General features: G+C 33.1%; 1 protein-coding gene across 2 annotated transcripts in view; it reads right to left on the bottom strand.

Annotated features, from left to right (window-relative positions):
- Window positions 1-1,052: 1,052 nt before the first annotated feature.
- Window positions 1,053-16,656, bottom strand: part of LOC141847740 (uncharacterized) — a 43,376-nt gene continuing 27,772 nt past the window's right edge. Inside the window, exons 2-3 of one of the 2 annotated variants that reach the window (XM_074735816.1) lie at window positions 1,950-3,111; window positions 1,053-1,878 (exon numbers count right to left, since the gene is read on the bottom strand). In XM_074735816.1, the coding sequence (XP_074591917.1) occupies window positions 1,206-1,878; window positions 1,950-3,111 (1,835 nt within the window). In that variant the 3' untranslated portion in view covers window positions 1,053-1,205. Of the gene's footprint in view, window positions 1,879-1,949; window positions 3,220-16,656 lie in introns of those variants that run through there. The other variant, XM_074735815.1, reaches the window with a different exon arrangement.

Below are 16,656 nucleotides of genomic sequence, written 5' to 3'. Positions count from 1 at the left end.
TTACATCTTTTGCTACTATTTCGAAACTTTAAATGATCTGATATCAGTTTATATCCTCTCCGATATCCACCGACAAACAACTCCTACCCCAATCCCATCCAGGCTAGTATTGGATTTAGAGGAAGGACTTTAAATTTGCTTCAGCATGTGCACGAGCTCAGAGCTGAGCATGCGTTGCGTTGCGTTGCATTGCGTTGGGTGGAGACAACGTCAAAGATGCTTCATGCTCCCAGCTCGAAAGGCCCCGGCACTGTCAAAGCGAGAAACATCTCACCTGACGCTCACCGATCGATTCATACTGCCAAATGCTGCAAGCCAACTCACTCTTTAATTTGTTCTGCATAATCAAACATACAAACAAACTCCTGCGACGCCAGCAGTCCTCTGTGCTCGCACACTCACTCAGTCAATAACTCACTGCACTCCAGCTTGGAAATGGTACTGCTGCCCACTCCCATTAACGTTTCTGTCTCTGCTGCCACCTCTCTACAATTTTATCTATCTGTAAATATATATAAATGGTTAATGGGCCCTGTAGCATCACCACATCCACATAGAGGAATCGAAGTCAGCTTAGAGTTCAAGCAAGCGATGATGATGATAATGATGATGGTAGACACCAACCAATCTAGTAGTTTCATTTCAAAAGTGAAGGAGACAAGCAAAAGACTTCATGAGCCAGTGCTGCTCCTCTTTTCCACAGGAGGTCCACCATGAACGTAGATTGTGAGTAGGTATGGTAGCACAATTCTAATGGAGAATATGACACAACATAATCCGATCAAAAGAAATAAAAGAGAACATGACGATCTTACTAAGGTCTTGTGAAGAAACGACATGAGTAGAGAACACAGATAAACTTGTTACACTAACACAACTATAGATATGATGCAATTCAAATTCAGAAAAAGTGCAAGATCATCATCATATATAACAAGGATTCAACTATTTATATGTATGTCTGATAGATAAGAATAAGAAAGATTATATATGGTTTATTGTAATTCTAGACTCACTTATGTAACTCTATATGGTCTCATAACACCACCAAGAACACAGAAATCAAATTATATAGCTAAATTAACAGAACACATAAGTAATATACTATCTAAGCATAGGAGTTTGTTATAATTCACATCGCAGTACCCAGCAAAATCTCCTTTTTTTTTCCCTCTTCAACTTTGGCTGGAGCTCACTGATCAAGTTCATGATGCTCTGGCTAACTTTGAATCAGCTGGAGGAGCCACTGAGTTAACAGGTTGACCATGAGGAGCAGTTGATAGAGTGGCCTGAGAGTAGTACATCTGAGGGCCGGAATTACCAGTAACAGCAAATTGATATCCATAATTAGCTATTGTTGCAGGGGACTGGGAAAGATGGTGCTGCTGCATCACATGATACCCCATTCCGGCCGCGTATGGGTGGGCTTGATCGACGGTGACTTGAGGAACGGCACCACCACCCAGATCAGACTGCACTCCCCCCAAGTTGTATGATGGATTTGCACCAACGGGGTAGACATACATGGGAACCTGGGGGCTGTGTCGCTGAGCTTGTGGCGGTTGCTGGAACGTTTGGGCTCCAACATGAAAGTAAGGAGGGACAGGGATCATACCACCCGTGGAAGGGTGTTGGATGTAATAAGAATTTACTGGGATATATTGTTGTTGTTGTTGTTGATGCTGCAGCTGCTGTTGCTGTTGCTGAAGAAGCTGGGGACGGAGCTGTTGATCTTGAAATTGCTCCGGCTGCAACGACGGCAATTGCTGCAGTTGGTAGCCTGCAGCATCTGTGGCAGCAACAGGGATGCGATAGCTGGGATCAGATGGGACTGGGAGTTTTCGAATTGGATCAGAGGTGACATTTGAGTACATCGATCTGGAAAAGAGGAAATTTCTTTTATAAACCTCCACAAAATTGTTGGCTATGATTGAGAAAACGATCAATACCTGGTAGAACCCAAGTCGGGGGTGAAAGCTTCGATCTGGGGTGGTTTTGGAGGCTGCAGCACCGGCTTCTCGTCGTCAGAGGAGAAAGATATGCTAGGGTGTTCGGAAGGGGCGATGGGCATGATGGACGGGGATGAACCAGAAAGGGGGATCGGCGGTGGAGCTTGGGGCTGCGTAACGCCCGAGGGCTCCTTGAAATCGTCATCCAGCCTTTGCTCGCCGCTGCTGGCTATGGGGGCTGAAGATAAGTTCATGTGGGCGAAGTTCTCACCGAGCCCGGCGACCCGCGGATCGGCAGGGCGGTCGTCAGTGCGGACGCGGATAGGCGGGAGGTTGGAAAGCGACGGAACGGAGGAGGCGGATCCAAACGAGGAAGTCGTGTCGAGCATCGGCGAGTCCGGCACAGAGTGGACGTCCTGGCCCTGGCGGGCGAGCTTGCCAGATGAGCCCGGGCGGAGGAGGACGAGCTGCTCTGCGCGTTCCGACTGGCGCGCGCCCACTCCGAGTCCTGAGGAGGCGATTGCAGTACCGCCGCCGTGCGAATGAGCGGAAGAATCGTCCTCAAGCCCTAGAAGGCAGTTAACGGAGGCAGATTCGGCGGAAAGGCCGCGAGGGATCCCGTCAATTCCCATTCCGCCCATGGCGCTATTGAGCGCATCCACGAACCAAGTCTCCGACTTGGAGTCATCAAGCAAAGAACCGATCGAGGACGTCGGCGATGTGTTCGGCTTAGAAGGAAATAAGAACAACCGCAAGCGGGAGGAGCGGGCAGAGCCACCGCCGGGACAGACAGATGCGGCGGAGAGAACGCGGTCGTACTCCTCGATCATATTCTCGAGGTCCTCGTCGGTGGAGACGGAGATGAGGGAGTCCAAGTCCTCGTTAGGTAGCTGGTACTTGAGGGTGAAGGGGTGACCGCCGGTAAGGGTCCGGGAGAGCTTGGCGGAGAGTTCAGCGAGGGAAGAGTGGCGGTCGACGACGACCATGCGGGTCTCTCCGCCGAGGTAGCATAGGGCTTTGTCGGTGGGGCGGGGGAAGATGCGGCCGCCGAAGCTGCACATCAGACGGAGGCGTCCCGTGGCAGGGAGAGGGAGGTCGTCCCACGGGTCGCTGGCGCGGGAGCGAGGTGAGGAGTCGACAGAGTCGGCGTAGCCCAGTCCGCCTCCGGTTCCGCCTCCAAACGTGGCTGCTGGCGTTTCCATCAGCGGACGGAGCGAGGGATGGATCGGGCCGGGCGTGCGATGAGGAAGGAGGGAGGAGGAAGGAGGAAGGAATGTTTTTATGGCTGCGCATATATTTATTATAATTCCTTCCTGGGGCAAGAATATCTATATATTATTTTCTTTCCAAATAATCAACGGGCGTTCCATTTAGCAAAAAAATATTTTTTTTTATCCTAATTATGAAAATGTCCATCTCCCCTTCATTTTTGATATTAGAAGAATTGGCCTAAGTTGTCGCTCAAACCCCTCGTAATTTATCCCTTCTAGATCTGTATATGTGATTGGGACACTCAAATGATATTAGAGCAACGACTTCACTTTTACCGTAATGAGTGTTATAATATTCACGCACAATTATTTGAACGTAATTAATGAGTAAAATTTTTTAAAAAAAGACTCATAATAAAATAATGAATAGTAATATCAAAATGAATGTAAATATATGTTATAAAAGAGGAGAGATGTTAATATAATAAATATGCGACGTGGATCATATATTTTTTGAAAAGGTAATATATATATTAACGTTTAAATCAATACGAATGCTCTTATGACTATTTATATTTATAAATTTTTCTCTGATTTTATGTATTTTTATTTATTATTTATAGTAATTTTAGATTCCATAAATCTATAAAAATTTTAAAATAAGTAACAATTTTAATATCTCATCAAATTTTACAAATAAACCCTCTAAATTTTTTTTCCTCATTAGTTAATATATATATATATATATATATATATAGTTATTTTGACTCCAAAATTCACAACTTTTGACCAATTTAATTAAATCCATGTATAACTCTTGCAAAGGTGTCCATCAATAAGAGGGAAGGGGGTTGAGTAAATGCTTGTTCTATCATTTCTACACAACGACAAAAGTAGGTGACCTAGACTTTGGACTTTTAGTCATCATCTATGATGACTACAAAACAATATGTCACCTTTCATCTATAACTCCCATGAGGCCTCCTTCTCCAAGAGGGAGAAGGATGAACCATTGCTTTCTCAAGTTATCCACTTAAGTGTAAAAGAAAACCACTCTTAAATCGTGTGTGATCATCATCTATAATGAGCCAAGAACTAGTCACATTTTTATTCACAATACCAACTAATGCTTAGATATAATATAATAGATATAATATTAAAAAATATTATTTAGATATATCAAAATAAAACACCTGATTGAATTTGGAGTTAAATGTTTTCAAACACAACTATCTGAATTTTCATCTATTAGTGGAGATTTCAATTTTAATTTATTTAAATATTTTAATATTAAATTAAAAGAATCATTAATTTTATTTATTTCAATAGAATATTTTTTTTATTTTAGATCTAAATGCACATTTGAGAAACATTTTTATCAAAAATCACTTAACCCTATTGTTAAATGTCTTCTCCGAACTCTACACGTACTCATATAATTAAAAAATTAATGAGCTAGAGAAAAAAATTTAGTAAATTCAATAACAAATTATCTTTATGTTTTGTAAGATAAACAAGATGACAAAACTTGAGGTTTCCTAAGTCAGCAAGGAGAGAAAATGAAAACAAAATTTCACATGAACATAAGATTATTTTATCATTTTTAACTAGCAGCTTTGTGAGGAAATATTGAGCAATTTGTATTAAAGGGTTTTGGGGCGTAGGTAGGGGTGGGAAAAAATACCGAATTTTCGGTATACCGCAGATACCATACCGATATTTACCGTCCATATCAAAAATTTCGGTATACCGAAAACCGCTACCACCATCTACATTGTAGCTGCCATCCCAGCTGCTGCAGCTGCCTTACCTCCTGCCCCCCTCCCCCCCCCCCCCCCCCCCCCCCCCCCCGCATGAAGATCCTTATGTTAGCCGTTCCTATATCTCCTTAGAACTCAGATTCTAGCTACCTTAGGTTTTTGAAGGAAAACCTTGTGTTTCCAATTTAAAAGAAGTGTACCTGTGCTATTTCTACCAACATAATGTTTAGGAAATTGTTGGATGCAAAGTATCTGAATAAAATGTTCCTATGTTACATGATGATCATGCAATCAAAGCAAAAAAGTTAGTGTTCACTTGTTGCTAGGATAAGAATCTACCATGAGTTGGTTTATGTTTAGAGAGCAACCTTGAATCCAGACAATGATAGACCTACGCCTAGGGCTGGGTCGGTACGGTATACCGAATTTTATACAATACCGTATACCGTACCGAAAATTTCGGCATAAAAAAATCTATATCGTTACCATACCGAAAATTCAGTATACCAGAATTTTGGTATACCGAATATACCGAATTTTCGATATATTACACCAAAAATACTAAAAAATTTGGTATACTAATAATTTCGGTATATTATACCGAAAATATTGGTATACCGAAATATCGAAAAATAATAATTTCATACCGATACCGATACCGAAAATTTCGGTACGGTAAAATTTTGATATACTTAATAATTTTATTTATTTTGATAGAATATTTTTTTATTTTAGATCTTGCACATTTGAGAAGTTTTTTTTAATCAAAAATCACTTAATTCAACTGTTAAATGTTTTCTCCGAACTACACCTATTCGTACAATTAAAAAATTAATAAGATAGAGAAAAAATTTAATAAATTCAACAACAAATTATCTTTATGGTTTGATATTTAGAATGATTATTAATAAACTTATCGACTTATCGTTGAATTGATAACTTTTGGACAATTCAAAAACGTTTATTAACATATCTAAGTTTTGAGGAAGCATACACTACTTACAACATAACTCAATTAATATACTTAAAAGAATATATAGATTAATTTTTAAAATATTTTTAATATCATTTGATAATATTAATTTGAGTATTGTAAATATTGACGAACTTAACTTTATATGTTAACATACAATTGATGATTTATTTATAAAAACTTTTTAAAAATAAATTAATTAAAATTATTTTTATTTATTCATGATCACATCCTAATATAATAAAATAATAAAATAAAATTTATAAAATTAATAAAATGAGACTTAAATAATTTTCACGAGATGTACTAATATATTAAAATTATTATAAAATTTATTTCGATATAGAGAATTATTATACTCATTTTTCATACAAAATAAAAATAATACCAATAAATATTTATTTTTGCACTAATAGAATATATATAATAGTATTTGTAAAAATTTAAAAGTATTTAATGATACAATTGAACAATTATCCGATGTTTATTATCTTACTTTTTCATTTAGCTATAATAAATTTTTATAATGTATCTTTAATTTTAAATGAATATATTACGAGTGAATTTTTATCTTCTTAAGTGTTTGCAATGATGGCAATGAGAAAAATATTTTTATCGTATATTTGATATTTATGCAATTGCATTTATTTTAGATGTTAGACTTAAATTAGATATTTTACATAAAATATTAATTATGTATTATTATGATATTTTAATTCCATTTAAAATTCATCTTCTCCTAGTCCAGCTAATATCGTACAAAATATTAAAAATAATTTACATAATATTTATAAATATTATAATTGAAAGTAAGATTAGAAGCTAATGTGCATAAAACATAAAAATATTAGTAGCACTATTAATCTAAAATTCATAAAAGTATAATTTTTAATTTTTATTAAGAGAAGGAACGACGTCCACAATGATTCTCAAGTTTCAAATAAAAACTTAAAAATTATTTTTACTTCTTTTGATTTTACTGAAACAGATAGCGAGATAAATTTTGATATTCTACGATGGTAATTGTAAAAAATTCAAAAATTTTCCATCCTCTCCATTGTAGCATGTCTAGTATTCATCATTGCTGTAAAATAAATATTTTATTTCGAAGGTAATATATTGAATGAAAGACAATCTACTTTATCTCGAATATATTATTTAGATATAATTTATTTTAAATAAAAATCCCAAATCATTTTTATATTAGTTTAGTGTGTGAATAAAGTTTTATACTATACAATTTTGATCCGTACAGTACTATAGATAAATATAACATTGGGTAAAAATTAAAAGGACCACCCTTATTTCCATTATCATCCAAAGGGTGTTTTATGTTGGAAAAAAAATTAAAAAAATAAATCAAAATACCGTTTCATCCTGAATTTTATACCCAAATTATCCTTTTTATTTAACTATATAGTCTATTATTGTTACAACAATTTTCCATTATGTTATAATAAATTTGGTCCAAATTACTATAATATAGAATAGCTGTTCCAACTTTTTTAAAATATTTTAAGTTATTGTAATTTTGATCAAAATTATTATAATATGGAGCAATTATAGCAACTTTGGCTGAGATTATTATAACTTTTAGTCAAAAGTATTAAAATAATATTGGATAAGTTTTGATTAAGTTAGAGCAATTTCAATCGATATTGAAATAGTTTTAACTAATAGCAAGTTTGACCAAAATCATTTGAAATAATTTTGATTAAAATTGCTCTTTAATTTAGTAATTTTGGTCGAAATTATTATAATAATATTAAAAATAAAAATATTTTGAAAATAAAAAATAGGATGAATGCCCCCTTTAATATTTTTCAATGCTCTTTTAATACTCTTTCGATGATAAAAAAAAATAAGGGGCATGTTTTTTATTTATGCATTAAAAACATGTGAATACATTTATAAATGATAAAATTGAAAAAATTTTCCAAGCTACATCGATATATAACATACAAAAGAGTAATGTGAAATTAATATTAAAAAATATAGTTTATTGAATATTTAAGGAGATATCAGGTTGCACTTATTGAGAATGAGGGCATGGAGTGGCAAATAGATCCGATCACGGGCTGGATCTTAACTATTTTAACCACGAATTGAATTGAAGATTTTTAACTATCATCAAATGTTTCTTTTTACCGTCCGCAGGGTTGACCGTTAAACCATTGGTTAACTGACAATTAAAGTAACTTTTATATATTTTTTTGAATGATTAAAATTATTTAATTATTTTTTATCAATGATTATAATTATCTGATCGTTCTTAGATTACTCATTTTCTTATATCTTGTCTCTAAATTCTAAAACCTAGATTATTTTCAACTTTAAATTTTAAGGAAGTTCATCTTGATTTAGAAGGATAAGAAAATAATCATCTCAGATGTGAATTTAATTTACTAATGATGAATCAGAACAAGATGAGATGAAAGAAAGTACTAAAACATTTAAAATTTGAAATACTTCATTTTTTAAATCATCTATTTTAATTAAATATTTTGAAAAATAAATCATTCTTTAGTCCAAAAAATGCATGCAAAATGTAAGTATTACAAAGTCTATTATCAATTTCAATTGAGTTGCATCAAAGTGATATATTGAAATAAAGCACCTGATTGAATTTGGAGTTGAATGTTTTCAAACGTAACTATCTAAATTTTCATCAACTAGTAGAGATTTCTAATATTAAATTAAAAGAATCATTAATTTTATTTATTTTGATAGAATATTTTTTTTATTTTAGATCTTGCACATTTGAGAAGTTTTTTTTAATCAAAAATCACTTAATTCAACTGTTAAATGTTTTCTCCGAACTACACCTATTCGTACAATTAAAAAATTAATAAGATAGAGAAAAAATTTAATAAATTCAACAACAAATTATCTTTATGGTTTGATATTTAGAATGATTATTAATAAACTTATCGACTTATCGTTGAATTGATAACTCTTGGACAATTCAAAAACGTTTATTAACATATCTAAGTTTTGAGGAAGCATACACTACTTACAACATAACTCAATTAATATACTTAAAAGAATATATAGATTAATTTTTAAAATATTTTTAATATCATTTGATAATATTAATTTGAGTATTGCAAATATTGACGAACTTAACTTTATATGTTAACATACAATTGATGATTTATTTATAAAAACTTTTTAAAAATAAATTAATTAAAATTATTTTTATTTATTCATGATCACATCCTAATATAATAAAATAATAAAATAAAATTTATAAAATTAATAAAATGAGACTTAAATAATTTTCACGAGATGTACTAATATATTAAAATTATTATAAAATTTATTTCGATATAGAGAATTATTATACTCATTTTTCATACAAAATATAAATAATACCAATAAATATTTATTTTTGCACTAATAGAATATATATAATAGTATTTGTAAAAATTTAAAAGTATTTAATGATACAATTGAACAATTATCCGATGTTTATTATCTTACTTTTTCATTTAGCTATAATAAATTTTTATAATGTATCTTTAATTTTAAATGAATATATTACGAGTGAATTTTTATCTTCTTAAGTGTTTGCAATGATGGCAATGAGAAAAATATTTTTATCGTATATTTGATATTTATGCAATTGCATTTATTTTAGATGTTAGACTTAAATTAGATATTTTACATAAAATATTAATTATGTATTATTATGATATTTTAATTCCATTTAAAATTCATCTTCTCCTAGTCCAGCTAATATCGTACAAAATATTAAAAATAATTTACATAATATTTATAAATATTATAATTTAAAGTAAGATTAGAAGCTAATGTGCATAAAACATAAAAATATTAGTAGCACTATTAATCTAAAATTCATAAAAGTATAATTTTTAATTTTTATTAAGAGAAGGAATGACGTCCACAATGATTCTCAAGTTTCAAATAAAAACTTAAAAATTATTTTTACTTCTTTTGATTTTACTGAAACAGATAGCGAGATAAATTTTGATATTCTACGATGGTAATTGTAAAAAATTCAAAAATTTTCCATCCTCTCCATTGTAGCATGTCTAGTATTCATCATTGCTGTAAAATAAATATTTTATTTCGAAGGTAATATATTGAATGAAAGACAATCTACTTTATCTCGACTCTTTAAGAGCATAAACATTACTTGATGATTGGATGAGGGTTAAAAAAAATAAAAAATAAAAATAAAGAATACAACTTTCAAATGATGAGGTAGAAGAGTTTGATAACAAAGAAACTAATACTACAAGAACGAAAAATGGAAGTAAGTTACAATGCCACTTGTTAAGATAATAAGGATAAAACGATAAGAGAACCATGTGAGTTTTGATTCTCCTATACTCTCAGGGAAAAAATAAGCAATTTAAATAAATATAAGCCTTTTTTATTTTATTAAATTTATAAACTTTTAAAATGGTTGATCCGATCAGAGGTAAGATTTTGGATTTATGTTAGCCTATTCTTTCCTAGAAGCTGATTAAGTGTTATTCATGTTATGGATTTAAGATTCGTTTGGATTAGGTTATTGATCGAATTGGGGTTAAAATGATTAATTAGTTAATATCATTAATTAATTAATTAATTAACTTATGTTAATAACAACCCACTAATTAGATTCGTTTAACCCAAGTTAGTTTAATTAAATAGAATTAAACTAACTCTAGTTTGATTAGGTTTCTTGATACATTCTGATATTTAGAGGTTTTGATAATACCTGCGGGACTTTGATTTGAGTTGATTGGTTGCGGACATTATCAGATTCGGATTCTTTGCGATTACTCGCAACCAATCGGAAGGCGGATACCTTGACTTATCTTTTATAAATATGTCTTTAGGATATGTGTAATTTGCTCGCTATCAGTAATTCATGTTTCTGTTCATACCTATTTTCTTGTTACTTTGATCAGACTTTGATATCAGTTATTACTGCTACCTGATAGTATCGGATACATTTTTTGTTATTGTATTTATCAGTATTCAGTTACCATGATATCATCTGATACCTTTGACATGCTTTGGTTATCCGATCTCCATTGATTCTGACATTACCTGCTACCTGTTCATATGCTATTACCAGTATATATGCTAGATAGGAGACCTTATAGCATTCTGATTATTGGAGCATATGATATGGATCTGTAGTTGGATAGGTGGTGCATGGACCATATTATTTGGATATGTAGTGGGATATATGATGCATGGACTAGTGACATACATCATGCTTGCATATATTGCATACTGACGTGCAGGATTCCATTGTTGTTGAGTCCGGCGTCAGTTACATGCGGGCTACCAACCAAAGGGTGTGTGTAATTGCATGTCTTGTGATCATCTGCTCCTGCTCCTATTTTAGTCGAGTCGCTCCTATTATAGTGGTAGCACAGTTTGAGCCCGTCACTCGTATATGATTTACACACACACTCCACTCATGGGTTAGTGGAACCTTTAGGTTGGTGCATACTTGCCCTGACAGGAGCTCCGCTAGGCCACCCAGGATAGTGGTTTCGTAGCGTGGTAGCATACAGGAATCCCTCCTCTGTCATTGGACCAGGAGATGAGAGCTTGCTCCCCCCACTTATGATTGGGGTACCAGGATAGGTGTACACCTAGAGGACATCCTGTCCACTCGGTCACGCAGGAGCAGTGACGACAGAGTGCACAGAGGTCACAGCCCTACCCACGCGACTTCACCACTGTGGCTGAGTGATCTGACGGGTTTTATTTCCACGCGACCTCACCACTAGAGGAGTGACTGATCTGACTGGCGTTAGGGGTGACCAGGACATGCATTGCACCATGTGCATACTGCACTGATTGCATTTGATTGTGATTGTTGCACTTGTTTGATGCACTTGGATGACATGCATATACAGGAGGCCTATGTGTCTATTTGGGACTACTTTTACCTTATTACTTGATTATCAGACTCTGGTATGTACAGATCTACTGTTGTTCAGTTTTCATATCTATTTACCTTTCAGTAGACTGTACAACATGATATTACTGTTGATAGCTTTTATACACATATCTGCTAGATACCCGCTGAGTTTCTTTTGGAACTCACCCCGTTTACCTGTATGTCTGTTCCAGGTTGATGCCGTCTGGAGAGCTGCACTGCTAGTCCTGAACCCCTTGTGTTTTTGGGTTTACTTTCTTACAGTATCAGTGTATTGGGACTTGTTGGACTTATTGTGGCGTTTGTCCATTCGAGTATTTGGTTTTCCGATGATTCGATTTTTGTTTTCATTTCGAGTTGTCTATCGGATTTTGAATGGAGTTGATATGCATGTGGTTGTGATACTAGATTGTTGATGATGTTAGTGATCGTGTGGGTCACTTGGTGGGGATGTGTGTAAATGACCGTGGTGGTCATTTTATTTCCTTTTATCTGTCATTATATATCCATAGTCTGTTATGGATTCTTTATATGTGGATGTATTCAAGAAAAGTCAATTGTTACAGGGGAGATGCTGCCGAAATTTCTCGGAAAGCTGTCTCCCGGGGCGTAACAGGAAGGGAAAGGGAGAGAAAGTAAAATATTTATGTTCCCCTTGTTTGAAAGGGATGAAAGATTTAGTAACATAACATGTGTTATCTTATTTGAGAGGAAAGGAAAGAGAATGAAAAGTAAATATATAAAATTATAAAAATATCTTCATTTTTAAAAAAAAGATAACACTGATGGATAAGAAATTATAAAATTTCATCAATATTGTATATAGAAGTTGGAATATAAAAGGTCCTGAAATAGATAACTCATCCTCTTTGGATAAGTTTCTGTCCTTGTAGGAGGAAAAGAAGAAGAAGATTAAAGTTATCTGTTTCTGTCATCTTGAGTCTTGTCCTCAAAGAGATGTGCGGTGAGGACTGACGCCGACGTCGTAAAATGCGAGTGGTTGGACATTGAGTGGTGACGACGCATATTGTGTAAGGAGCGATGGTGCAAAAATGAGATATCTACATATATGAGTTAATTTAAAATTTAATATTTTAAAATAGAGATAAAATTGAAATAAAAGATTTTGAGTTCTTCCCCTTCCTCACATCCCAAATCAGAGTGTAAGAAATTTTAACGATTCATGAGCAAGTCAAGTAATTATCCGAGTCTACTCCTTGTTAGCTTGTGTAATCATTCCTTACCTTTAATTTTCAAATTTGGTTAATTTAATATAGTTGTTTTAGCCACCTAACAAGACCAAAATTCACAAATGATAGATTTAAACATAGGATTAGGAAAAACAGTAGAAAGTTGTCAGCTTCAGACTTATATAATCTTAAAACAGTTGAGTCAGAAAATAGAACAACAAAAGCAAGATATAAAAGCTCTACAAAGAAACCTTGACTTTCTAAAAGAAACACAAGAAGCTTTGAATAACAAGTTTAGTCAACTTAATCTAGCTAATCTTCCTCAAAAACAAGACTTTATTAGAGTAGCTAAATTAATAGAAGAAAATAAACCAAGACAATTTGAAATACAATCTAAAGATCTATTAGTCCAAGTTAAAAGCTTTGTAGAAAAAGCCAAAGAACAACTTGATAATAATTTAAAAACCATACAAGCAATGCTTGAAGAATTAAAATATAAATGAACAAATTACAATATGAAAACAACTATTACGAAGAAGCTTTAAATTTTGTACAACAATATTCGAAAACCAAGGAAGACGGATATTCTAAAGTAGATTGCACAGGAAAGAGTGACCAAATTCTAACACAACAAAACAATACAATAATAGCCCTATTATCATCTTTACATCATAGAATTACTCTATTAGAAAACAAAATATTACAAGTGGAAGCACAAATACAAAATAATAACCAAAATACAGAGTGGAAAACTAGTCTTGAGGCATTAACAAAAGACTTAAGCACACTATCTACAGGAAATAATATTCCTAAAAGACAACCTAAAACATACTCTTTCTTAACATATACCCAAAATGAGTCTAACAAACACAAACCAAACTCAAACTGAGATTTTTCCTGGTCCTTCTAGAACATTAAGGGACCTGCAACAAAATACAACTTCTTGGTTAGACACTTTATTAACTAGAAGAGCTAGTACATCATCAACCTATCAATTAGAAGAAATCATTGATATTGATAGAAATCTTGAATTATTTTCAAATGCACAATTAAATGCACTAAATCCAAGAAGATTATATAATCATGGAACATTATCTTTCACAACATCAGTATTCAGACACCATAGAACAGAAGCCTTACATCTTCCTGATGGGGTAGAAGAAAGACTAAACCTTATGACAGAAGAATCAGGTAGAGCTTTATTAACAAGAAGACATAATTACATACATCTAGGCCTAATTGTCCTAGGATTAAGAGGGTTAACAAGAAAAAGAATAGGAGGAAAAGTGTTATTAGTCTTATATGACTCTAGATTTTCAGATAAAGAAAAAGCCATTATAGGCCTACTTGAAGTAGACATGAATAACAATATAGGGATAACATATTTGTGTCCCAATTTCAATATGACAATAGCGGATTTTGTAAAACATATTAAGATTATGATACAAGCTAAAGGCTATGGAGAATTTCAAAGAAACAACATTCAATTAGACATAATCTTTTTAGGAAAAACAATGAACAACATTAATAACAATTTTAAAATAAATATTCAAGGAATGATTGAAACTTTAACAACAAAAGGAATTTATTTCTTAAAACCCAGAGAATTTGATTCAGAAACCTTGGCTGGACTAGAATGGACAATAAATTTGGAACCAAGGAATACCACCTTAAACCCTAATGATTCCATTATGTATAAGGACAGACAGGGACAATTAACGGTCAGATTTAATAGCTATACTCCTTCAACATCACAACAAAATGAAGAAGAAGAAAATTTAAATTTAATGAATATAGAAGAAGAATATAATTTTTATGATGATTTAGAAGAATACATCCATATGCCTGCTGAAGCAGCCAAATATTTTACAACTGAGGAAGTAATAGAATTAGAACAATTTCTTAAACAACATAAAAAATTAGAACAAGATTGGGAATTATATTTTGATCAAGAACAAAATATAGTGGCAAGAAGACAAGAAAAGAATTTAATGAATCCTGCAGAATCTGTAGGAACATCTAAACCACCCTTTGAAGTACAGTATCCACCTGAGAGTTCTATGGGAACAAGAGACTATGGACAAGGACATCCTCCCAGAACTAGTATAGCACCCTATACAAACAACAATCCTTTAGTAAGAACAATTGGAAAAAGGAGGCCACCAGAAATGACATTCTTTGGTAAAAACTCAGTCTTACTAAACATTACAGAATGTGATCCCCAATTATATGATACTTATTTAGAACAGTGGATAGTATCAGTCAAAAGAGACTATCAAGCCAAACATGAATTAGACATAGAAACAGGAGAAGCTATGATGAGGGTAGGAGAAAACTACCTAGGTGATGTAGCAAGAGCAGCCTGGGAAGCATACAAGGAAAAATTTCCAGAAGAAATAGCCAGGATAGCCTCACAAGGAAATAATATTCTAAATTTTTGTTATACAATACATAGATTGTTAACAGCTAGGGATGCCAATACAGGGCTAGATATTAGACAAAAAGAAGCCATGAGAGACCTAGAACAATTACAACTTTTTAATTGGAATTGGATTAAACCCTTTTGCAATGACTTTATAGCATTAACAGCCGTATCTGGAAATTACTGTAATCCAGAATTAGGAGAAAGACTTTTTAGTAAACTACCAGGAGAATTAGGGAAAGAAATACATAAGGCCTGGACAGATATGAAAGTACCACCACAATATGACAATATAGGAGTACGAGTACAACATATAATAGCAATATTAAAAGAAAAATGTACCTATATACAAATCCAAAAACAACTGAAAAACCAACAGTATGGATTTTGTAGTCAAATTTATACACCTCAACAATATGGGTTAACCAGACAACAACAAAATTATCGCAGAAGACCTAGACCTGCTATACAACCAAGACCAAAAATGAAACCCAAGCAAACCTACTATTTAAGGAAAAGTAAAATCAGAAAACCCTACTTAAATAAAACTAAACATGTTAGAAGATTTAAACCACAAAAGACATATACCAATACAATTACTTGTTTTGCCTGTAACAAACCAGGACACTTATCATCTGCATGCCCTAATAGAAAAAATTTATACACAAGAGAAGCCAAATTAGTTTCCTGTACAAACCTAGACTTAATAGAAGTACAATCAGATGTCTCAACAGCTTCTTCAATCTACTCAATAGTATCAGTACAAGATATCGAAGAAGTAGCTTCTTCTAGTGACTATACATTAATCAATTCAATGTTAGATCACCCACAACCCTTCAATGTTAGATAACCTACAACTACCAGAATCTCCTTATATCCAAACTTTACAAGAAGACTTGGATAATATTACACAACAATTAGCACATCTAGAACATGAAGATCAAAATTGGGATTTAATGTTCTCCCATTTCTCCTCCAGTACATTGTTAGATCCACACGAAGGATGTGACCATGAATGGAATTTAAAAACAGGAACAGACAATATTCCTTGTTATATCTGCACATTTTACCCTGCAATAGATAAAAGAGCAACTTGTAAAATATGCAGAAAACAAATATGTAATATATGTTTACAACAAAAATACCAAATAATGATTCCTACCACACATACAATTAGAGGAAGTACCAGAAACACTTTACTAGAAACTAGAGTATCTGTTCTAGAAACAAGAATAAATCA

The sequence above is a fragment of the Curcuma longa genome, chromosome 16 (assembly GCF_044706935.1).
Source record: "Curcuma longa cultivar G26 ecotype Majalengka, Jawa Barat chromosome 16, ITB_CL_G26_1.1, whole genome shotgun sequence".
Classification (NCBI taxonomy): Eukaryota; Viridiplantae; Streptophyta; class Magnoliopsida; order Zingiberales; family Zingiberaceae; genus Curcuma; species Curcuma longa.
The sequence above is the reverse complement of the archived record's forward strand: the minus strand, read 5'-3'. Positions and strand labels throughout refer to the sequence as shown.